General features: G+C 35.4%; 2 protein-coding genes across 4 annotated transcripts; one reads left to right on the top strand and one right to left on the bottom strand.

The window, feature by feature from the left end:
• On the bottom strand, positions 1–24,425 carry si:ch211-153j24.3. 3 transcript variants are annotated; one of them, XM_073933713.1, is made up of 5 exons: positions 24,302–24,425; positions 6,988–7,159; positions 5,431–5,643; positions 2,789–2,896; positions 7–2,500 (listed from the first exon to the last, which is right to left on the bottom strand). In XM_073933713.1, the coding sequence occupies exons 3-5, from the start codon at positions 5,560–5,562 to the stop codon at positions 1,904–1,906; spliced, it is 837 nt and encodes a 278-aa protein (XP_073789814.1). In that variant the 5' UTR covers positions 5,563–5,643; positions 6,988–7,159; positions 24,302–24,425; the 3' UTR covers positions 7–1,903. The 3 variants fall into 3 exon arrangements, with proteins under 3 accessions (XP_692833.6, XP_073789814.1, XP_073789813.1); XM_073933712.1 differs by lacking the exon at positions 24,302–24,425 and adding an exon at positions 11,548–11,802; XM_687741.11 differs by lacking the exons at positions 6,988–7,159; positions 24,302–24,425 and adding an exon at positions 5,830–6,040 and having other exon boundaries at positions 1–2,500.
• fosab (v-fos FBJ murine osteosarcoma viral oncogene homolog Ab) lies at positions 11,897–14,010 on the top strand. The gene is made up of 4 exons (NM_205569.1): positions 11,897–12,112; positions 12,340–12,549; positions 12,665–12,772; positions 12,862–14,010. Exons 1-4 carry the CDS (start codon positions 12,008–12,010, stop codon positions 13,486–13,488), a joined length of 1,050 nt encoding a protein of 349 aa, NP_991132.1. The 5' UTR covers positions 11,897–12,007; the 3' UTR covers positions 13,489–14,010.
• Positions 24,426–24,433: the final 8 nt, after the last annotated feature.

The following is a 24,433-nucleotide window of genomic DNA, read 5'->3' as shown; positions in this document are numbered from 1 at the left end:
AAGAAAAGTCTACTTTTACACTTTGACACTTGCAAACCACCGCAGAAATGTCCTAACCAACAGGCCCATGTCATATACAGTACAGATACTTAATAAACAACCGACTATAAATTAAAAGCATTACCGTGTGATATGTTTTTTGTTTTTAAAAGCTTCGGAGACGTAACATAGCCTAAATTCCGCTTTTAAATAATAGGTCAGGGCGAAGCAGTGGCGCATTAGGTAGTGCTGTCGCCTCCATCAAGAAGGTCGCTTGTTCGCTGGTTCGAGCCTTGGCTCAGTTGGCGTTTGTGTGGAGTTTGCATGTTCTCCCTGCGTTCGTGTGGGTTTCCTCCGGGTGCTCCGGTTTCCCCCACAGTCCAAAGACATGTGCTACAGGTAAATTGGGTAGGCTAAATTGTCCGTAGTGTGTGTGAATGTGTGTGTGGATGTTTCCCAGAGATGGGTTGCGGCTGGAAGGGCATCCGCTGCGTAAAAACTTGCTGGATAAGTTGGCAGTTAATTCCGCTGTGGCGACCCCGGATTAATAAAGGGGCTAAGCCGACAAGAAAATGAATGAATGAATAATAGGTCATCTATAGCTTTCGTCATTGGCCACGGCCGTGTTCTAATGTTTTCAAAGTGCACTGCGGCGCAAGCGCAATTGTAAACATGAAGATTGCTAAAACTGAACTGTAAAAATACTTTGAAAGCAAATTACACCTAAGAGAGATGACTTTAATGTTTGTTTGTTTTAATAATTCCAACTATAAATGTTAGAATGTTCTAAACGAATAGGGCACAGGGGGAATAAGTGGAAATACAACACAGCCAGAGTTGTAGTTTCCAGTGTTTAACAAACGTGATTTTGACGTAAGCTGCGTCCCAAATCGCATACTTATGCACTATTCTACGCCATTTTGTAGTATAAATATATAGTGTAAGTAGTGCGTTGACACTGAAAACTTAAAAAATAATAAGAGCACTTTAATTACGCGGATGATGCACTCATTTAGCCGCTAAAATGAAGTGTGTAATGATGGAAACTTCACGCACTCAACGACCGCAGGTTTGCTCACGTAGCGGAAGGGGCGGAGCTATCGGACGCACATGTTGGATAACTTTATTTATTTTGGATGTTGAAAGCAAAATTCTCCTACGAGAGTGATTATAGCACCTCCCGATGGTGAATGCGGTTATACTCACGGCAGGTATTATTTGATAATTCAGTCGTTTATTTCACTGATTTGGCGACCATCAAACGTCATCAGAGAAACGGTTTGAATTTCCGTTTAGTAAAAACACATTAGTGTGCCATTTGGGACAACACTACATACATGTACTATCCTGTTGAGTGTGTAAGTGCATAAGTGCATAGTGCATAGTGTATAGTGTATATAGGGACGCAGCTGTAGTTTGCGAATGTTTTTGGGAACGATAAATTTGGAAAACAGCAAATCAACGAACTCTGTTTGTAACTACGGAACTTGTGACATTAGTTGGTTAACGATGGTTTTCGGAAACGCACCCCTGCACAAGAAGTCTGGCCTGAGGAGAACTGATTGAGCACCAAACTAAGCCTGTTTTTGCTCAAGGTTTTTTTTCCTTCACTTTCGTAAATTGGTGAAGTATGTTTGTCACCACTGGCTTGCTTGTTTTGGGACTTGTGGACATCGATGGATTTGCTCTTCAGTGTTTTGGTGTTCAGCAGTGGAAATTAAACCACACTGAACTGAGCTAAGCTGAACTCTGAAAACTGGACTGGAGCAGTTTAAATTTACTTGAACTTCGTAAGCTGCTTTGACACAATCTACACTGTTAAAGCGCTATAGAAATAATTAAAGACGAACTGAATTGAATCACAACATATGGAAACTGCTAATTAACAGATCTATATTTTTACACTGTGGCTTTCCAGAACCCTTCATAAAGTCGTCATCATTTCTTTGGCTGCGTTTGATTTTCCCTCTTCTTTACCGGTATCATGATCCTCAGCATCTGCGTCAGTAAAGTTGAAGACGGGCACAGCATCGGTGCTGGGGCTGCATGTGGGCGAGCTCAGAGGCTCCAGCCCGCCGCCCATCGACATATACAGCGTTTCCCATTCGCTGAGACCCAGAGAGCTGCTCAGGTCGATATCCGGCACTAACAGATCCATGTCATCGCCGCTGTCTATAACACTGCTGATATCTTCCATGCACACATCCCTCATGTCGATGTACGGCTCCACCTCGGCAGCGCCCAGTTCAGCACTGGAGCACAGCAGGACGTCTGAGTCCCCGAAGATGGCAGCGCTGGTGGGATCGGCCTGCGGGGGCGAGGCGGGCACCTGCTCTGGCACACTGGCAGCTTGAGTCTTCTCCTCCTGGGCTGGAGCTGGTTCCTCATTCTCCGTCTCCTCTGTGAGTTTACAGTGTGGTTTGTGAGCTGAAAGGATGAGCTCCAGTCGCTCTTTTTCCTTCAGCAGGCTGGCGATCTCAGACTGCAGAGCCGCTTTGTCTTCTTCCAGACCGTCGGTTTCCTGGACAGATAAGGATTGTGGATTAATATATACAGTTGAAGTCAGAATTATTAGCCGCTCTGTACATTCCCAAAATATTATAGGAAATACTGTGAAAAAAAATTTTTTTGGGAAATAATTGACAAATAATTTCACAGGAGGGCGAATATTTTTGACTTCATCAGTATATACAATGACAATTATATAGTACAATTCTATAATACTAATATATACTATTAAGTTTCGTGTCATGCACAAAGTTTTCTTTTATGATGGAGGAAATTGCTGATTATCTTTTTGTACACTTACAGCTTGCAGGCTGTTGGTTAGATCTCGCCTACGATTTCGACACTTGGCAGCTGCGAGTTTATTTCTTTCCCTTCTGATTCTTTTTCTTTCCTCTTCCTCTGGAGAAAGCTGAAATAAAGAAATACACCACATTGGGAAGAAAATGCTGCTTTGCCTACTTTAAAATTTCCAGAATAAGTTTTCAAAACAGGAAAATATTGATAATTACATCAATTTAAAAATGCAGCTAATTTAAAGGCAAAAATATCTGTCAGTTACTTTAAAACAATATTTAACCCGTAGCAACCCAAAGAAATTGGGTTGTCAGCTTAATTTTTCCACACTAATGAAGTTTCGTATTTTTAAGTCCACACACTGATGTTTTTTGTTATTTTTTAAACTGATAATATGGGACTTTACATGTTTTTGTTTTGTAAAACAATGAAAACCTGTGGTTTAATACACATAAAAGTTACCGGAAAACAAAAATGTTGTTGTTAAATGTATTTCTTACAAGCCTGAACAGTACATTTAAAAACAAACAAAAAATTTACAATTTCAGCTACTTTATTTATTTGAGGTTCTAAACTTGATAACGTGCAACTACGTACATAACACTGGATTTGTTTTCAATTTTAATTTGAAAAATCTAATTGAAACAACTTATTTTTTAGAGTAATCGACTTAAAAGTTTGAGTTTTTTGCTATGTAAAATGCCTCTGATTGAAGAGGAAAAGATTTGGTTAACATAATAAAGCTTGCTGTCTGAACCTCACTTTGTTTGATAGTGTCGTAACTTGAATATATTAATGCAAACTCTTGCGTTAATTTTTTTTTGTTTTGTTTAAACAATACTTTTTAGAGTGTAGTTAAAACAACCTTTTTTCTTAGTTTAAAGAACAAATAAATATTCTGAAGAAGCTTTTTTTCTGCCAAAAATACTATTGGAAAGGTTTTGTAAAAACAAAAAGTTCTTAAAGGTTCTTAATAGTTTCCTAAAAATCTAAATTCTGTCTATTTACTCAGCACTTAATTATTTTGAGTCAGGTTGGGTTTTTTTTTTTTTTCTCTCTGTTGAAAACAGCAGATATTTTAAAGAATGTTAGAAACCAGTCACCATTGACTTACATATTTGTTTTCTCTACTATGGATTGTAACAGGTTTTGAAAATCTTTTGTGTTCAACAACATCAACAACAAAAAAGGGTGATTTAAAGGGGCGCTCCGCTACGATGTAATGTAGCTGTGTGAACATAAACAACATCTCTTCATGTAAGACACTCAAAGTTCAATGCAAAGGGAGACATCAGTTTTAAAAAAGTTAACAAAATGATCATACTAAGTTAAAAGCAACGCTAAAAAGTTGAGTCTTAAGAAGTTTCTTTAAACAGTCCAGAGAAGCGGCATTCCTAATGCGGATTCTAATGAGAAAGCCCTACCACCCATAGTCTTGAGTTTACAGTGTGGCTGATACAGCGTAATACCAGATGAAGAACATTTCATTGTATATTTACAAAGTACAAAGTAAATATACAATTAAAGGATTTTTTTTAAGTCATTAAGATGTGACATTCTAACATTAAACAAAATTATATATATATATATATATATATATACAGTGCTCAGCATAGTTGAGTACAGCCCATTTTTAATATTTTTATCCATTACTCAGTGAATGTATTTTGGTGCTTTTTAACAGGTCAGATTTATTAAACATATATATATATATATTAAAATAATATTTTAGTCATCAAACATATTTAGAAATTGAAAGATAATACAATAAATTCAAGCTAATTATTGCAAAAAAAATTTACAAATGACAAAATTTCAACTAAATTCTTCAATTTAGTTTGCTTCTCTTGATTTTTTCTCTTTTTAAATATATATTTAATATTTTTTTATAACATATAAATTTGTGTGTACTAGTTTTTGCACCTTTATTGTAAGTTATTTTGTTAGAATAGCTCCGGATTTAGCTTAAGTGCTGACTAATCTAAGGTATATACACAAATATAATAGAGTAGAGCTTCTTATTAAAAATATGAATTTAAACGGGTGTAGTGCTGAGCACTGAAATCAGAATTATTAGCCCCCTTCGTTTTTTTTTTTCTTCTTCTTTTAAATATTTCCCAAATGATTCTTAACAGAGCAAGGAAATTTTCAAAGTATGTCTGATAATATTTTTTCTTCTGAAAAAAGTCTTATTTGTTTTATTTCGGCTAGAATAAAAGCAGCTTTTAATTAAAAAAAAAAAACATTTTAGGAATAAAATTTTAGCTCCTTTAAGCTATTTTTTTCCTCGATAGTCTACAGAACAAACCATTGTTATACAATAACTTACCCAATTACCCTAACCTACCTAGTTAACCTAATTAACCTAGTTAAACCTTTAAATGTCTCTTCAAGCTGTATAGAAGTGTCGTGAAAAATATCTTGTCAAATATTTTTTACTGTCATCATGACAAAGATAAAATAAATCAGTTATTAGAAATGAGTTATTAAAACTATTATGCTTAGAAATGTGTTTAAAAAAAAAATCTGCTTTCTATTAAACAGAAATTGGGGAAAAAAATAAACAAGCGGTCTAATAATTCAGGGGGGGCTAATAATTCTGCCTTGTATATATATATACATAAATCATCCGATGAAGTAAGTGTTTACCTGATCCTTTGCCCCCTTTCTCCTGCCAGTGAAGGTCTTTCGAGCAGCTTTGGCATCTGTGGAGTGAGATGAGCTCTGTGTTTTCTGCTGTCTGCAGGGTGACACTGAAGAGATGTCAGTCGACAGGACCATCCACTTGAGATCTGGAGCTGAAGCAACAGCAGTGACCGTAGGAACAAAGGCAGCATCAGCATCCTTCAAAACACCTGCCTTCTGAGAAAGAGAAGAGATGTGTTCACCACCACCACCACCACCACATATGAGCATTCAGAACAAAACTACATATGAACACAACTGACATGTGTCTGACTGTACAGAAATATTAGACAACATGCATCACTAATCCCACAGCTCAATGAAATAATCCCCATTCCAGGTAAATGTGCAGTCTGGTGGTACCTGCGTATCCTTCATCCCAGCAGCTGATGTGTGCAGCAGCTGTTCTGCAGAAACACTCGCGTTTTTTGGCATCACTAATGCTACTGTAGGTCGCGCCAGGAAAATGCTGGAAACCGAATTAATATATGAGCAATGTCAACAAATGCAGGCTTTTGGAGGAAGGCAGGAAAAAATAAATCTCTAGACTGAGGTTACTACGCTAGGAGGCACCAGCCATCAGCGCTTCTTCTCTTTATAGTGAGGCAGATTTTTATGAATGAAATCTGTGAGACTGTACCACTGCTCCCGGAGGGGGGGACGGTTAAGCACGAGCCAGATAAATAATGACGGCAGTCACAAGATTTCAACAACACAACACGATGCTTGGTTTAATACAGCTTATAATGCGCTTATATAAAGCATATGATGTATTTAAATGTTTATTTTAGTGGATCCAAACGCTGCAGCTTTCACATGAATGAACACCATACGTCATTTTACGTGCCTTGTTTGCAGCCTGTCTCTGTGAGGGTATGATTTATGCATATTACCGAGATCTACACGTCTGATATCGCTTATTTGCATTTCGATGTCCTCTCAAGTCGCACAATCAATGCAATGCAATGCGCATCATCATCATCACAATGCAATAAAGCGCCCTTCAATGAGATGTCAGGTTATAAACAATGAAATAGCCGCTTTGATTCGTCCACCGCGCCCTTTCTATTAAAAACTGTGATTTTTCGTATCCTTTGTCAATTATAATGATGGATCTCCCACTCAGAGCGCTCCAGCAACAACCCTGTCGCTAATGCGAGCAGCCAATCAGCGAGCCGCATGTCTTGCCCATATAAGGCACGTCCGGTTTGGAGCCTCTAGCTGCAGAGCGCTACTGCGGCACAGCCTATTTTTATCATATCACACTTAATTCAATGACATTCTTATGACGACATCACCGCCAAGTACCCAAAATAATCTCTGTGTGTGTTTTTAGTTCTTCTAAATGAAAGTAGGAGATTTCAAAACAATCTGGGGTCAGGAATTAACCATTGTTCTGTCTGTGATGTTATAGGTCTGCACGCACACACACACGCACACACACACACACATTAAAGGGCTGTGATATGTTTTAATTCGCACTTGGACTGGAAGAAAACGCTGTTGTTGTGCTTCATAAACCTGTGTGAAAATCTCTATTCATAGCTCAGATGAGGTAATCCTGCTTTCAGACGAGGGCGTGTGATGAGGGGCCTCCCTTCTGTCCACAGTCCAAGTGTTTCCCGGCAGAGCCGCCTCTGGCTTCTGATCTGTGATCCTCGTGAAGGGAACAGGGCAGCATGAAGGGTCATTTCTGTAAAAACAGCATCATATAACAAACAAAGCTTGTTACCATTGATTTTTGTTAAATAATCAATTAGAAATAAATACAAAAGTTAATATTGATAATATTAAATTTAAAAATGAGTATATAATTTCATTTTCACGAAGATGGCTGTATTTACATGCCCTCAAGCTTTTGCTTATGCTCACATAACATTTTTCTTTGTTAAAAAATGTTATTTAAACTACTATTTTTTCAATTATAAACAAATAAAAAAGTTAATAATAAATATAATAATAATAATAATAATGTTACATTTGAAATCTTTTGGATATGTTTATATGTAAAAACACAACATTTATCAACTGAAAACCGGCCATTAAAAATTATATATATATATATATATATATATATATATATATATATATATATATATATATATATATATATATATATATATATATAATTTATTTATTTATTTTTTTTTTTTTTTGCTGTTTTTAGTAGTAGTAAACTTTATTGTCTTTAACAGGGAATTTGTTGAGCATCACCATATTGCTGCAGATATTCCATAAAAACAAACGTTAAAAACAATACAAAATACAGTAGCTACAATAATTTTAATCCTAATAAAGATCAATTCTTGTTAAATAAACCCACTGAAACAGGTACAAAGGATTTCTTATATCGGTTGAGAGGGAAGCATTTCATAATATGCAATCTAAGTTGGATCATTCAGAATCCTTTCCACCTGATTAAGAACACAATTCCCGCATCCTGTCTTAAAGAGATGCATCAACTTAGATTTACACTGTTCAACGACTTATTTAGACTGAGCTGAAACAACAGAACTCTTGAGATTTGTTCTCAACTTAATTGTTTTATGTTCAATGCACTTAAATTTTCCAACTTAATCGATTTGTGTTGGGATAACATGGATGAATTGTGCAAAACCGTGCATTTCACAGTGTACTTCCAGTATTATGTCAAATGTTACTCATTCATTTATTTTCTTTTTGGCTTAGTCCCTTTATTAGCAGAATGAACCGCTAATCCAGCATATGTTTCAAACAACGGATGCCCTTCCAAGTGCAATGCAACACCAGGTATAGCAATTAATATTATAAAAAGTTTTTTATTTTTAAAAATTATTTTAATAATTACAACATTTCCCTTTCATTTTCATGAAGGATTCCATGGCTTGTCTGCAATCATGTGTTCAAAGCTTCATACATAAAAGCATGATGTCATAATGACATCATCCTTTCATGTTCAAATTCTTCAAGGACATTTCCAGCTTTTTAAACTTAGCCCCTTATCTCCTGTACACATTGTACACACTACAGCTTTGACAAAATGTCACCTATGATAATTAATCAGAAATAAATATAAAAGTAAATATTATAATTTTATTAAATAAAAAAACTTGTATTTTAATCTTATTTTCATGAGGATCCCCGTATTTACCTGTCCACAATCCTTTGCTTATGTTCATATGTAAAAACATCGATCAACAGAAAACCTACCATTAAAAAAACTAATATATTTTTTGAGGTTTGTTCAAAATATATTTATTTAAAATGTGCTGAAACAACAAAACTCTTGAGATATTTTTGGACAACTTAATTGTTTTGTGTTCAGTGCACTTAAACTTGATCTATTTGTGTTGGATTAACATGCATGAATTGTGTGGAAAGCTGCACTTTAAAAAGCATAAGTTGACTCAACTTAAAAATTTAAGGCAACAAACGTCAGGACATTTTGGATTGTACTCAACTTAAATACAGTCATGTGAAATAACTGACTTGAAAGTTGAGTTGGGTTGAAGTTATTTGGCTTAAAATATTAAGATGAGTCAACTTTGGGCTTTTTACAGTGCATTTTTTAACAGTGCACTTCCAATATTATGTGAATTATTATTATAAAAGTATTTTATTTTTTTAATTAGTTTAATAATCACAACATTTCCCTTTCACTTTCATGAGGATTCCATGGCTTGACCTCATTCATGTGATTAAAGCTTCATACATATAAGCATGATTTCATAATGACATCATCCTTTCATGTTTAAATTCTTCAAGGACATTTCCAGCTTTCTAAACTTTTATCATGTAGATTGTACATGCTATAGCTTTAACAAAATGTCACCTACGATAATTAATTAGAAATAAATATAAAAGATAATATTATATTAAATTAAAAAATGAGTATTTTAAAATCATTTCCACAAGGATGCCTGTATTTACCTTTCAACAATCCTTTGCTTATGTTCACATGTACCAACATACATATATATTTTTGTTTAAAATAAAATAAAGTTTAATTAAACTAGTATTTTTAAATTATAAAATACTTAGATTATAAATAACAAAAAATAAAATACATAAACATTTGATAACAGTATAATAATAATTTAACAGTTAAAAGTTGGTATTTTAATTTCATTTTCATGAGGATGGCTGTATCTACCTGTCCACAATCCTTTGCTTATGTTCACATGTACCATCACATTTTTTGTTAAAAAATGTTTTATTTAAAGTAGTATTTTCAATCTTAAAATATTTTTTAATTATAAATATTTTTTAATAATAATAATATGTATTAATAATGTTAAATTTAAAAATTTGCATTTTCATTTCATTTTCTCATGAGGATGTATATACCCATCCACAATGTTCACATGTACCAACATATATGTATTTTTGTTTAAAATTTTTTTTAATTAAACTAGTATTTTCAATTATAAAATACTTTATTTAAATGATAAATAATAAAAATGTATTTACAAAAAAAATTATAATAATATATTATAAATTTAAAAATGTGTATTTTAATTTTATTTTCATAAGGATGGCTGTATTTACCTGTCCACAATCCTTTTGTTCACATGTCACATGTATAATTAAACTAGTATTTTTCAATGATAAAATACTTTATTCCAATTATAATTGAATAAAAATTTAAGAAATTACAAATCTAATAATAATATATAATTAATAATAATAATAATAATAATAATAATAATAATAATAATAATAATAATAATAATAATGTTTAAATTCTTCAGGGACATTTCCAGCTTTCTAAACTTTTATCTCGCACATATTGTAAATGCTATAGCTTTAACAAAATGTCACCTACTATTCGATAATCACACAGTTGTGTTACTATGCTTATGTAAGGTGACTAAACCTTATAAATTGCTTATTAAAACTGGATGTGTGTAAATACATCAGCATTTAAGAATACGTCTAAGCATTGTAGACTCGTGACCTTGAGAACAAGCAAATGCTAAATGAACTAGAGAACTGGCGCAGTGTAAATTCTTCACATTTACAGACAAACATTTCATGTTAAACATCTAGAAAAGGGTTAAAGGTGTCGGATGTGGAAGTCAAAAGCATTTATTGTGTTTATACCAAAACTATTTTCGACTATAAAACGTTGCAATTTAGTTTTTTGCTACCCGTAAAGTATACACAATCAAAGCGGCGTGTTTATTTACCGGCAATACACAAAGCAGACTCTCGCTGCTGAAAGGTGAAACTTCAGAGTTCATTTGCACAGGCTCGTGTTGCAGTGACGACAGTGGGAGGGGCGTCGCTTAGACAACGCGGAAGATCAAACAAAACACGAGCAGAGAAGTGGATCAGTGACGTCACATGGGAACGCTGATAGAGCTGTTTTCGCTTGTTAATCAATAACAAACCTCATGTTTGCCCGTAGCCAACGGCAGACAAGTAATAAACGAAGACTTTTATACATGATAAACGTATAAATACGGACAATTAATGATGAGCAATACAAAAATGGTCCCTAAATAAACATGATTGAACTGATGTAGATGATTTTAATACATAATATAGTGATTCATATATTTTATTAAATATACTATAACGTATATATTGAAAAATGTATTGAATATAGCAGATTTAACACATTTAGACTACTACAAATCTTGCATTATTATTATTTACTGTGATGCAATAGGCTGAGGAAATAAATGAGCTCAGCATTTTGTTACAAAGGAATCCCTCGTTAACCGTGTGAAGGCAGTTCACACTGGAAATACGTGGTTTATGAGTCGACACGCCCTTTATACACCCAAAGGTACGAACACAGCCCGGGGCATGAAAGACTTTGAATACTTCTGCACAGAAATGATGAAATCTAGGACAACAGGTGCCATGTAAACACAGCATGGACGTGATATGTACTTAAAAAGACATATTCAATTTTGATCAAATGATTGTGTCAAGAAAATAATATAAAGTCATTAAATCAAGTTCATAAACTATAATAAAAATACATTTAGAGCTGATATAATAAGTATATTCTGTTAAATGCTGTTTTTATTTATTTATTTACTTGTAAAACATTGAAATCTTCTCGAACTATCTTTACATAATGCTGCTCACTTGCACAGAGTATTTCCCATAAGCACTCCGCCTCTTCAGGATGTTTTCCATATAAGTTAAATGACGTCTTGGGATACCCTGCTACGGAACATCGTCTCTTTCACTCCGTTTCACCCAGAAATAACAACATGCGAATGTTTTTAAAGATAAAATCTTACGTATTAAGCGTGTATTCTTGCATTATTAATGTTTCGATAATGTATTCAGTAAAATGCGCTCGCGAAGACGTGTTTTTAACGTTTCTATGCAAACACTGAACGCACATGGCCACGCCCCTCCCTTTGACGTCAGGCACAGATCTGGATATAAACCCCGCGAGCGCTGTGGAGCGGCAGTCAAACTTTGGATACCAAAACAGAGAAAAGAGCAGCAGACGAGCAAGGAAATACAAGACCGGAGCGTTTTTAACTTTCTGGATATATTAGCGCTGGATAGCTCGTGCTTTTCGACTTTTGACAGGATGATGTTTACCAGCCTTAACGCCGACTGCGACGCGTCTTCCCGGTGCAGCACGGCTTCACCGAGCGGCGACAGCGTCGGGTATTACCCGCTCAACCAGACTCAGGTATTTACATGACAGCAATATATTTAGAATGATCATTTCAGATAAATCATGATTTAAGTCAGTTTATTTATGTTTTTAAAGTATATTATGTTCTGTATTATGTTATAATCTGAATGAAACCCCATAAACAGTAATATAAACAAATAAATTGTATATATATTAGTTTTGTGACTAATCAAAATATATTGTTTATCATATAATAAACGATTTCATATTCTATATTTCAGGAGTTCACGGATCTGAGTGTCTCAAGTGCCTCTTTCGTGCCAACTGTCACGGCGATCTCTTCATGCCCGGACTTGCAGTGGATGGTCCAGCCCATGATCTCCTCTGTGGCGCCCTCCAACGGCGCAGCTCAATCCTACAACCCGAGCTCTTACCCCAAAATGAGGGTTACTGGAGCAAAGACCTCCAACAAGAGAAGCAGATCTGAACAGGTAAATAATTTGCAATTAACTTTTGTTTTAAAATCAACTGACAAACAACTGACAATCTACATTTTGAATGTTAATTTGCCAATGCTAAAACACCCTTATTTTTGTGCTTCTGCAGCTTTCTCCAGAAGAAGAAGAGAAGAAAAGAGTACGTCGTGAACGAAACAAGATGGCTGCTGCGAAATGCCGCAACCGTCGACGTGAACTCACCGATACACTGCAAGCTGTAAGTATTCTGCATTTTCCCTCCAAATCCCATTCTAGCTCGTTCCATCCATGACATCATTAAACTAACCCTTTGATGTTCCACAACAGGAAACTGACCAGCTTGAGGATGAAAAATCCGCCCTGCAGAACGACATCGCCAACCTGCTCAAAGAAAAAGAGAGGTTAGAGTTCATCCTCGCCGCACACAAACCCATCTGCAAGATCCCGGCCGACGCCAGCTTCCCAGAGCCGTCCTCCTCTCCCATGGGCTCCATCTCAGTCCCAGAGATCGTCACTACCTCAGTGGTCTCTTCCACACCAAACACATCAATCACGACCTCTTCCAGCAGCCTGCTGTTCTCCAGCACGGCCTCCACCGACAGCTTCAGCTCCACCACAGTGAAGATCTCTGATCTGGAGCCCACTCTAGAGGAGTCTCTGGAGCTCCTGGCTAAAGCGGAGCTGGAAACGGCTCGCTCGGTTCCAGACATGGACCTGTCCAACTCTCTGTACACTCAAGACTGGGAGCCGCTCTACACGCCGGCTAACACTGACCTGGAGCCGCTTTGCACACCCGTCGTCACCTGCACTCCAGCCTGCACCACCTACACGTCTTCCTTCATGTTCACCTACCCAGAAAACGACGTCTTCCCGACATCAGTGCATCGCAGGGGCAGCAGCAGCAACGATCAGTCGTCCGACTCCTTGAATTCCCCAACCCTCCTCACTCTTTGAGATTCCACTAAAGACTATTAGTATTTATATCTGTGACTTGATTTCGAATGGCATTGCAGGGCTATGGAAGTGACTCTAAAGCAATGGATATTGCTTCCTATATTTATCTGAACCATACATGCCTGCCACATGTAGCAAGATAAGCATGGATCAACTGATTTTATTTGCATTAATGATCTGGTTAGTGTTGAGTTAACCTAATATAGTTATTTTTCTGAGTTTACCGGTGCTAGATTTGTTGTATTTAGTGTGTTCTGAGCAATAGAGAACTATCATGTTATTTTTTTTCGGCCGTTTAACGGTTGATTTCTGAACGTGTGAATGTTGTTTACTCAAATGTGTGCTGCCTAACCATTGCATTAAATGGTCTGACGTCCAAGTATGAAGTTTTCTGTGAAAACGTAGTCTCTCTTTTAATTTATGGAGTTTTTATTTTTGTACTGAAATGTGAACTTGCGAATTGTTTGCAAAAAACAAACAAAAAAAACTAGACACAATAAATATTAAATGTATAAACTAAAAGATTTGTGTGAATGCGAGCTTATTGTGTGGCTTGAAAATACAGTTTACAGCAGTGTTTCCCAACCATGTTCCTGAAGGACAACCAACACTGCACATTTGTTGCTAGATCAAATACGGTTGAGGATGGAAGTTAACTAAGTAGACTGAGAAGGCTGTTATCGTCCATCCACATGGTTAATCATCTATAGATCACATATGGTTGCGGCCGGATGTTAGCGAGATTTATATTATTTATTAAATTTCCTATTAATTGTATTCTATTAACGGCTTCCCCCACCCCAACTATCACAGTAATGTAAAAACAGTCGATGTATGGAGTATTACTTATGCTATCTGTTAAAATAATTCATTCATTTTCTTGTCGGCTTAGCCCCTTTATTAATTTGGGGTCGCCACAGCGGAATGAACCGCCAACTTATCCAGCACGTTTTTATGCAGCGAATGCCCTTCCAGCTGCAACCCATTCCTGGGAAAGCTATCTATTAAATTACCCAATACATTTTATTTTTTAATACCCACCCCCAACCAAACCTAACAATCACAGTACTGTAAAGATATTAATTATTGTTATAGAGTGTCATTAAAAAACGCTGCTATATTGATGTGCATATCGCACCTCCAGCCGGCCACATATCCAATGTAGACTTTACTGTCTCCTTTAGCTGTCACACCCATCACAGGTCTTTCAGTCTCTGCTAATGGTCTGAATTAGGTGTGTTTGGTTAAGGAGACATAGAGCTGGTGGTTGAGAAACACTGATCTACAGAATTCAGCTCGGTAAGATTTCTTTGTAAAGCGATGGCTAAGACATTTAGCTCAATAAAGTACTAATTAGCTGCTTATTATTAGTTAGTAAAATAGTAGTTGGGTTTAGGTATGGGGTAAATGGATGTAGAATAAGCTCATACTTTATAAGCTCTAACAAAGAGTCCATATTTTAATAATAAACAGGTAATAAGACAGTAGTTAATAGAGGGAATTGGTGTTAAATTGCTAAGGTATTAATGAAATAATATCTAAATCCAGAGAGGATAGATTAGCTGATCATAAGTGACAGTAAAGTACATTTAAAAAAAAAAGGCTCAGTAAAGATTTCTGAAAAAATGCATATATATATATATATATATATATATATATATATATATATATATATATATATATATATATATATATATATATATATATATATAAATGAGCAATATCACACGAGTAGCAGTGCGATATGGCTGTATATCGGCACTAGTAGGAGGCGTGCGCCTTAGTGTCCTAACCAGTGCCGATATACAGCTATTTCGCACTGCTACAAGTGTGATATTGTGTTTATACAACAGTTTGACGGCAATATTGTGTATATAAAAACAAAATCAAACTTGGAGAGTCTCAAAAACCCTTTGGTATGAGGAACTACTTTCTTCCGCATTGGATTCAAATTATAAGCTGACAGTTGAACAGCTGAGCGTGCATCTTTTCAACTTGGGATCTGTAGTGTCTGCTTTTTGCTGGCTGTATGTGGGCGGAGTAATACACAAAGGGTAAAAAGGCTGTACGGGGTGCTGATATTACTTAAATATATCACGGCTATCAGCCAATCAGATTCGAGAACCAGACAGAACTGTTTTATAAATGAATAAATAAATAAATATATAAATATATATATATATATATATATATATATATATATATATATATATATATATATATATACCCACATATATATATATATATATATATATATATTAAAAATAGATATTGAAAACACCTATTTTTTAAGTTGTTTGGTAAATAAATAATAATAGTTATTTCTGATTAAATAAATGCAGCCAAAATGGACTTTAAAAAACATTCATAAGTCACACCGTCCCTAAAGATTAAACAGTAGCTAATGTGTCAGACGTCTGCGTTTCACAATCTTTTTATAGTCATATTTTGGCCTTGTAATGATCTGAATTCTTCAAACCACACCCTAATATTTTTCCTGTTAACCTTTAAACTGATTAGACGATCAAGTTCATGATCTCTGATTAAGTATACACATTAAACATCAAATTAATTTATAAAAGAAGCCCTAAAAGAAAATGTGAAGTTACATTCTCCACTTCATCCCGATACGTGAGACGTACTTTATCTACAGACATGACAGAGGAAATGATGTTGTTTATGTGCGTAATAGACTGTGACGCAATCCTGCCCTCACTTCCTTCCTCATTCACGCTTATCTCGATTGCATACTAAGTTAAACCTCAAGAATGTGACGATGTTCCTCCTTTTTCACGTGCTTTTAATGCTGATTTGGCTCTTAATGCAGATATTAAAATCATACTTTTAATTGCATAGGATTGAATGGAGAGATAAAAGCAACTGCAAAAGATTAAATAGAAAGGTTACTTTTTAACAAGTTAATGTAAGTGTATATATTCACTAATATGAACAGTATTTATTAATTATAGTTCAACTCATGCATTATTAAAATGCAAAATTGTGCTTGTTAACACTAGATAATGCACAGAGAGTTAACATGAGCAACTTTAGTTTCATTAACTAACATTAACAAAAATCAATAAAATTTTGTAATAAATGATAAATAAACGTCACATTTTTATGACAAGAGCACTGTGGTACATCCGACAGATCCCACTATCTTTCTTTCTTTCTGTCTGTGTGTCTAATTTCTTTCTGTCTTTGTTTGTTAATTTCTTTCTTTCTTCTTTCTTTCTTTACTTACTTTCTTACTATTTTCTTTCTTCTTATTTCTTTCTTTCTTTTTTCTTACTTTCTTTCATATTTCTTTCTTTCTTTCTTTCTTTACTTACATTCTTACTTTTTTCTTTCTTTCTTTTTTCTTTCTTCATATTTCTTTCTTTCTTTCTTTCTTTTTTCTTTCTTCATATTTCTTTCTTTCTTTCTTTCTTTTTTCTTTCTTCATATTTCTTTCTTTCTTTCTTTCTTTTTTCTTTCTTCTTATTTCTTTCTTTCTTCTTTCTTTCTGTCTTTCTTTTTTCTTACTTTCTTTCTTATTTCTTTCTTTCTTCTTTCTTTCTTCTTTTTTTTATAATCCGTTTAAACCTGTTTTAATCTGCTTTGAATAATTTTAATGCTTTGTTGTTTTATTACACTTACACTCACCGGCCACTTTATTAGGTACACCCGTTCAACTGCTCATTAATACAAATTTCTAATCAGTCAATCACATTGCAACAACTCAATGCATTTAGGCATGTAGACACGGTCAAGACGATCTGCTGCAGTTCAAACTGAGCATCAGAATGGAGAAGAAAGGTGATTTAAGTCACTTTGAATGTGGCATGGTTGTTGGTGCCAGACGGGCTGATCTGAGTATTTCAGAAACTGATGATCTACTGGGATTTTCACGCACAGCCATCTTTAGAGCTTACTGAGAATGGTTTGAAAAAGAGAAAACATCCAGTGAGCGGCAGTTCTGTGGTAGCAAATACCTTGTTTATGCCAGAGGTCAAATGAGAATGGCCAGACTGGTTCCAGCTAATAGTAAGTCAACAGTAACTCAATGGACCACTTGTTACAGCCGAGGTCTGCAGAAGAGCATCTCTGTCTGCACAACACGTCCAACCTTGAGGAGGATGGTCTACAGCAGCAGAAGACCACACCTGTCAGCTAAGAACAGGAAATACAGTTCATAAAGCACAAACCATCTCAGACTGATTTCTTGAACATGACAATGAGTTCACTGTACTCAAATGGAACAGGAGTTTCTCATCATGGATGTGCAGCCGACAAATCTGCAGCAACTGCGTGATGCTATCATGTCAATATGAAGGAAAATCTCTGAGGAATATTACCAGTATCTTGTTGAATCTTTGCCACGAAGGATTAAGGTCGTTCTGAAGGCAAAAGTGGGTCCACCCGTACTAGTAAGGTGTACCTAATAAAGAGGCCGGTAAGTGTTTATGTGTAATTATTTCATGATTCTTTAAATCTGGTTCATATAAAACCCTTTTAATTAAAATATGTATGAAAAGTGCGGAAAAAATAAACTTGTGTTATCATTGTTTGCTCGTGTTAGTAAACGCACATCTACGCAAATCTAACATGAACTAATGGAACTTCTTTGTGAAGTGTTTCCAAATAAATTGCTTTTTTAACATCGATGCTCAAAACTAGCGCTTTATATCTCTAACAGCAGACACCGGCACTCAGTGAGAGAGTGTCCCTGACGTAAAAATCACGTAGTACGTAATAATTCCCTGTCTATTAATACAATTGGCGGACCCTAGAGAGAGGCAGAGACAGAAATAGCAGGTGCGCTGCTTTCACCATCAGCATCAACAGCAGTAAAATTAGCACACGGTGACGCCGACCTGCGTCGATGCTGCAGCCCAGGGGAGGAAACAGACAGGCAGCGTAAAAAAGCAGGAGAAAAAGGGAAGGAAAAAAAGGCAGAGAGAATCCAGGCTAAAGATAGACCATAATGCACAGCTCCCTCACTGCTGGATTGACGCCATTTTCTACCTCGTCTGCTGGAAAATTGTTTGACGGAGGCATGAGCAGAGACTGTTCACAATAAATCCGTACAGCTGGTAGAGGATCTCCAATACTGGTTATAGATAATAAGGAAATGCCTTAGTAATTTAACACTAGTCAACTCTATGCAGTAAATATATATCGCATTTGTCTGTGAATAATTGCATGATAATGTCCTGAAAGGCTTGTTTTTGACTTCTTAGCTGATCTGCTATGACCATTTAATCTCTGTATAAATACAGGTCATTAGTATTGTGTCAGTAAAAGAAACTATTACAGAAATATTGTAAGAAAATATATTAGTAAAATATAATGCAAATTTAAATAATATTAGATTCAATTTTGCTTCTTTATTTTACAGGGGTATTTGTGACCCTGCTGTTTCTTGTTAATGAAATTGAGATTTTTGCATCATCTGAAAGCTGAATAAATAAGATTTCCATACTTTATTGGAATATCAGAGACACAATTATTCATTCATTCATTCATTCATTTCAGCTTAGTCCCTTTATTAATCCGGGGTCGCCACAGTGGAATGAACCGCCAACTTATCCCGCATGTTTTACGCAGTGGATGTCTTTCCAGCTGCAACCCATCACTGGGAAACATCCATACACACTTATTCGCACACATACACTACCCAATTCACCTCTACCGCATGTCTTTGCACTTGTGGGTGAAACTGGAGAACCCGAATGAACTCTTTGAATGACAAAGAGTGCAATAGTAAAATGCAAACAATCATTCATTCGTTCATTTTCCTTCGGCTAAGTCCCTTTATTTATTAGGGGTCGCCACAGCAGTATGAACCGCCAACTTATCCAGCATATGTTTTACGCAGTGGATGCCCTACCAGCTGCAACCCAGTACTGGGAAACATCCACACTCGCTCTTTAACACACTCATACTGTACACTACAGCCACTTTAGTTTATTAGACTCACCTATAGCGCTTTGCACTGTAAGGGAAACCGAAGCACCCGGAGGAAAACCACGGCAACATGGGAGAACATGCAAACTCCACACAGAAATGTCAACAGGTCCAACCGGGACTCGAACCAGCGACCTTCTTACTGTGAGGTGACAGTGTTAAGCACTGAGCCACCATGCTGCCCCTAACATTAAACATTATGATGTTTTGTCGTAAAACTATGTACTTATGTAATTGTTTTAACTCAAGTCTCAAATTAATTAAACGTATCTGTTAATTAAAGCTCTTACATTTTTTCTGCATTTGTTTCGCTCATTTCTTAAAACAGTAATTACATTCTCAAAACAACAAGGACAAACCTCCAAACCACTTGGCAATTGTTCATAACAGAATTGATTTTCTCATTCATTTAATCGAATTGCAAATGTCCTAGTACATCTTTGCAAATGATTACAGTTTTTCTCAGTGGCTTTGGTGCGTTTCTCACAACACCAGTGCATTTCTGCACAACAGTTAATGCATTTCTCAAAACAGTTAGTACAAACTGCAAAACCTAGCTGAAAACCTGCAAAAGCACGTCACTTGCTCAAAATGGAGAGCTCATTCCACAAAAGCAAGTATTGATGTCAATCAAAGTGTCAGTATTATCAAAATGAAAAGTCCTGACACCATTGTTTACAAACAAAATAGTCAAGTGGCTTAGTCATGTTTTCATTATGACACTTTACTCTGGACATTTTATCAATGCAAAAAAGTCAGTTGTTGGTGACAATTCCTGAAAATGCACAAGACAGCACTGTATACTATTTGCACAGCCATTTGAAAACCACAGCAAAGTTAGACATCACTGCATTTAGTGAGGTATCTGAGTACAAGACACTGAATATGTATGTTTCACATTTTTACTGCATTTGCTCTTTGCAATTCTAATTTATTCACAGCATTGTGCAAAAGAATAAACACACCCTTATTTACAACAAACATAAGCTTCCTTTGGGTAAAGCTGGGCACAACAGTAAATATATATTGCAGTATATATTGGTACTAAACCAACATACATACACAGGTCTGTAAATCATTCATGAAACTGTTCAATTTTGAAGACATTTTTAGAAAAATTAAAATTTAATTTTTTAAATAAAATTTGCTTGACAGATTTTGACAACACTTTTGTATGTTATGACTGAAGTAATGAAATGAGGACTTTTAGTTTTATATGGAATGACTATTCAGCATTCATAAGTCTAGTTAATTTTGACTGACATGACATAAGCAAATGATAATGTTATAAATAGCAGAGAGTTGTATGAAAGCAATTACAGTTTTTCTCGATTGCTTGGATGCAGTTGTCAACTGAAACTCCACATTTTCAAAACAGTTAACACACAGGCCTAAACTGCGGCACTCATGGTCAAAATGACACATTTTGCTTGCAAAAGGCACATATCATGTCAAAACATTTAACATATGCAACAAAAGCTAGTTTTACCTTCAAATAACACAACTTGCAAACAAGTATATGAGCTCTTTCAATTAATCATTGCACAATGCACAACAAAATACAAAATACAGAACTCAAAATGCACCACCATTGCTTGCCATTGTAGCTTATAGCCAATGGCATTTGTTGTCTCTATTTGGGCTGTCAAATTCGCCTTTTTGCAAAGAATTGGATCAATAATAAGATGTGCTTTGATTGAATATATATTGAATTCATGACATTTTTCAAACTGTGGCTGAAAACTGAAATACTGTATATAAAAAACAGACAAAAGTAATAAAATACTGTAAATATTAGAGAAAACACATGTAAACTAATATACAGTCAAAACTATTGGGAGTATAGGACTTAGCCATATTGACCTCCTCCATCAATGCTGGCACAGAACCTTTCATCGTTTATATAAGGTTTGCAGAATGATGGCTAATTGAAGATTTGTGTGAAGGAGTGTCAAACCGGTGCTTCAGTGATTTCATACTGATGTTGGTAGTTTTTAATAGTTAGGAATAGATGGATTCTGTTTGGTTACCAAAACTAAAACAATGGAGTTTGGACTGCTTGAATGACATCCGTGTTAACTGTTTGGAAAAATGGTGGGGAAAATGTGTCATCCCAATGAGAAAGGGTTTACACATTTGCAAGACCGGTCCTCTGCTCTGCTGGGATAGTGATAATGAAAATGAAGAGGAACCTAGTTTCTTTAACCAGGTCAAAGCAAACTAGAAAAACTGTAATGCATTTTCAAAAGCATCTGCAATTTGTTGGAAGGAATGAGAAACTGCTACTCTGATGAGCACAAATGACTAATTGTTTAGAGAAATGCATGCCCTGTTGTGCAAATGTAAATAGTGTTGTGAGAAATGCACCAAAGCCACTGAGAAAAAAGATAGATAGCCGACATTCAGCACAATTTCCAAGTGAATAGATCTTGTTGATCTAAACTGATTGTTGATTCTCAGTCTGATGGTTGTTCTCTCCAAAATGTGTCACCGTCATTTCATTGTACAAGTCATCACATGCATATTGGTCTGTTCAATTGTCAAAATTAGTCAAGACCATAATATCATGAATACCATACAGTAGGTGAATCCTTGGATAATTTGATTACAATTTATTACAGCAATTTAATCTTATTGCTCTGATCTATGGAAGTTACTTTGTGTGTGGTTGATCATTACAATAAAAAAGGAGTTTCATTTCCTTGGCAGTTTGAGTGCAATGTGTGACGTCAAACATTGGAGGCTACTCTTATCCTAAAATCCTATTTCTTTTTTTTTTCAGTTGTATACACAATTGTATTCTGTTAGCTAGACAAAAACACTATAGTAACCATTGTCAATGAAGGACTAGGACTGTAAGGTGGACATGAGGGATATTTTAGTGGTCCTTTGCCATAATGACAAAACATCTAAACATTTTGAATTGCAGTGCTTACACAAAACTAAAGGGATGAAGCATTTTGGGGGCACTGACTGTTTAAATGAGAAGGAATTTTAGTTTTGACACATGAGTAAACTGTTTTGGGAAAGGTATGAGCTTTTGCAAGTGAGCTATAGCGTTGTGCTGAACTGTAACACTGTTTTGCCAAATGATCTTTGAATTTTGAGAATGTAAATTCTGTTTCAAGAAATGAGAGAAACCAATGGAGAAAAACTAATATCATAACTTAAAATACAGACATATATAAAATATTTTAAAAGATAGATAGTCAGACAGACAGACAGACAGACAGATAGAGACAGACAGACAGACAGACAGACAGACAGACAGACAGACAGACAGACAGACAGACAGACAGACAGATAGATAGATAGATAGATAGATAGATAGATAGATAGATAGATAGATAGATAGATAGAGACAGACAGACAGACAGACAGACAGACAGACAGATATAAACAGACATAGACTGACAGACAGACAGACAGACAGATAGTATGTTGCTGACATGTATAGCAAGCTAATAGCATGTTCCTGTTGTAATGCTAATGTAATTGCTAACATAAATAGCATGCTGTCGCTGTCTAGCTTGTTACTGACATTTTCATGTTGTTTTAGCTCTTTGCTAGCATGTTTATAACTCATTGCTAACATGTAGCTAAAGATTTGTTTTGTAGAGAACAGAAGCTTAAACAAGTATTAAAGCGAAGCCTTTAGGTTGATCTTGAATTTCCGACAATTATAGTTTGAACAGTGCTGGTTTATTAAAACACTTTGTTATCTAGGGTAGGTTTATGGGACCTTTTCAAGATTTAATAATCAATATTTTTTTAAGGAAAATAATTTTTAAGGAAAAATTCAAGTCAAATCAGTTCAATAAGGTAAAAGCCAGTGTTATTTATAGGATCTGAAACATCTGGTGGATGTAGTAGTCAGACAGAAATAGAGGTTTAAATGGCTAACCTAAAATGCAATCAAAACCTCAGAATATTATTCCACCGACAAAATGAACATCTGTTGCTCTTTATCACTTACAAAATATTTCCCTTCCTGGGCATGGTAAATTTCATCCCTTACATCGGAATGCATATAGATAGATAGACAGACAGATATATTTAAATATAGTCAGACCGATAGAAAGACAGACAGACAGACAGACAAAGAGATAGATAGATAGATAGATAGATAGATAGATAGACAGACAGACAGACAGACAGACAGACAGACAGACAAAGAGATAGATAGATAGATAGATATAGATAGATAGATAGATAGATAGATAGATAGATAGATAGATAGATAGATAGATAGATAGATAGATAGATAGATAGATAGATAGACAGACGGACATAGTGACACAGACAGACATAAATAGACAGACAGACAGACAGACAGACAGACAGACAGATAGTATGTTGCTGACATGTATAGCAAGCTAATAGCATGTTCCTGTTGCAATGCTAATGTAATTGCTAACATAAATAGCATGCTGTCGCTGTCTTGTTACTGACATTTTCATGTTGTTTTAGCTCTTTGCTAGTTTATAACTCATTGCTAACATGTAGCTGAAGATTTTTTATTTTTTTTTGTAGAGAACAGAAGCTTAAACAAGTATTAAAGCGAAGCCTTTAGGTTGATCTTGAATTTCCGACAACTATAGTTTAAACAGTGCTGGTTTATTCCAACACTTTGTTATCTAGGTTTATGGGACCTTTTCAAGATTTAATAATAATTTTAAGGAAAAATGCAAGTCCAATCAGTTTAATAAGGTAAAAGACAGTGTTATTTATAGGATCTGAAACATCTGGTGGATGTAGTAGTCAGACAGAAATAGAGGTTTAAATGGCTAACCTAAAATGCAATCAAAACCTCAGAATATTATTCCACCGACAAAATGAACATCTGTTGCTCTTTATCACTTACAAAATATTTCCACTCCTGGTCATGGTAAATTTCATCCCTTACATCGGAATGCAGACATATGAACTCACGATCAACAACGTGCAACAGACTCACATATTCTAGAGTAATCTGTGCTATTCCTTTCACCTCCAC

The sequence above is a fragment of the Danio rerio genome, chromosome 20 (genome assembly GCF_049306965.1).
Source record: "Danio rerio strain Tuebingen ecotype United States chromosome 20, GRCz12tu, whole genome shotgun sequence".
Taxonomy (NCBI): Eukaryota; Metazoa; Chordata; class Actinopteri; order Cypriniformes; family Danionidae; genus Danio; species Danio rerio.
This window is presented reverse-complemented; position numbering and strand designations above follow the sequence as displayed.

What these genes read in the sequence shown, in the direction of transcription:
- fosab (NM_205569.1), top strand. Translation starts at nt 12,008, where the DNA reads ATGATGTTTACCAGCCTTAACGCCGACTGCGACGCGTCTTCCCGGTGC. An exon ending in AGAGAAGCAGATCTGAACAG is followed by an intron (nt 12,550 to 12,664) that starts GTAAATAATTTG and finishes GTGCTTCTGCAG; the next exon opens with CTTTCTCCAGAAGAAGAAGA. An exon ending in TCACCGATACACTGCAAGCT is followed by an intron (nt 12,773 to 12,861) that starts GTAAGTATTCTG and finishes GTTCCACAACAG; the next exon opens with GAAACTGACCAGCTTGAGGA.
- si:ch211-153j24.3 (XM_687741.11), bottom strand. Translation starts at nt 5,901, where the DNA reads ATGCCAAAAAACGCGAGTGTTTCTGCAGAACAGCTGCTGCACACATCA. An exon ending in CTGGGATGAAGGATACGCAG is followed by an intron (nt 5,644 to 5,829) that starts GTACCACCAGAC and finishes TCTCTTTCTCAG; the next exon opens with AAGGCAGGTGTTTTGAAGGA. An exon ending in GAAAGGGGGCAAAGGATCAG is followed by an intron (nt 2,897 to 5,430) that starts GTAAACACTTAC and finishes TCTTTATTTCAG; the next exon opens with CTTTCTCCAGAGGAAGAGGA.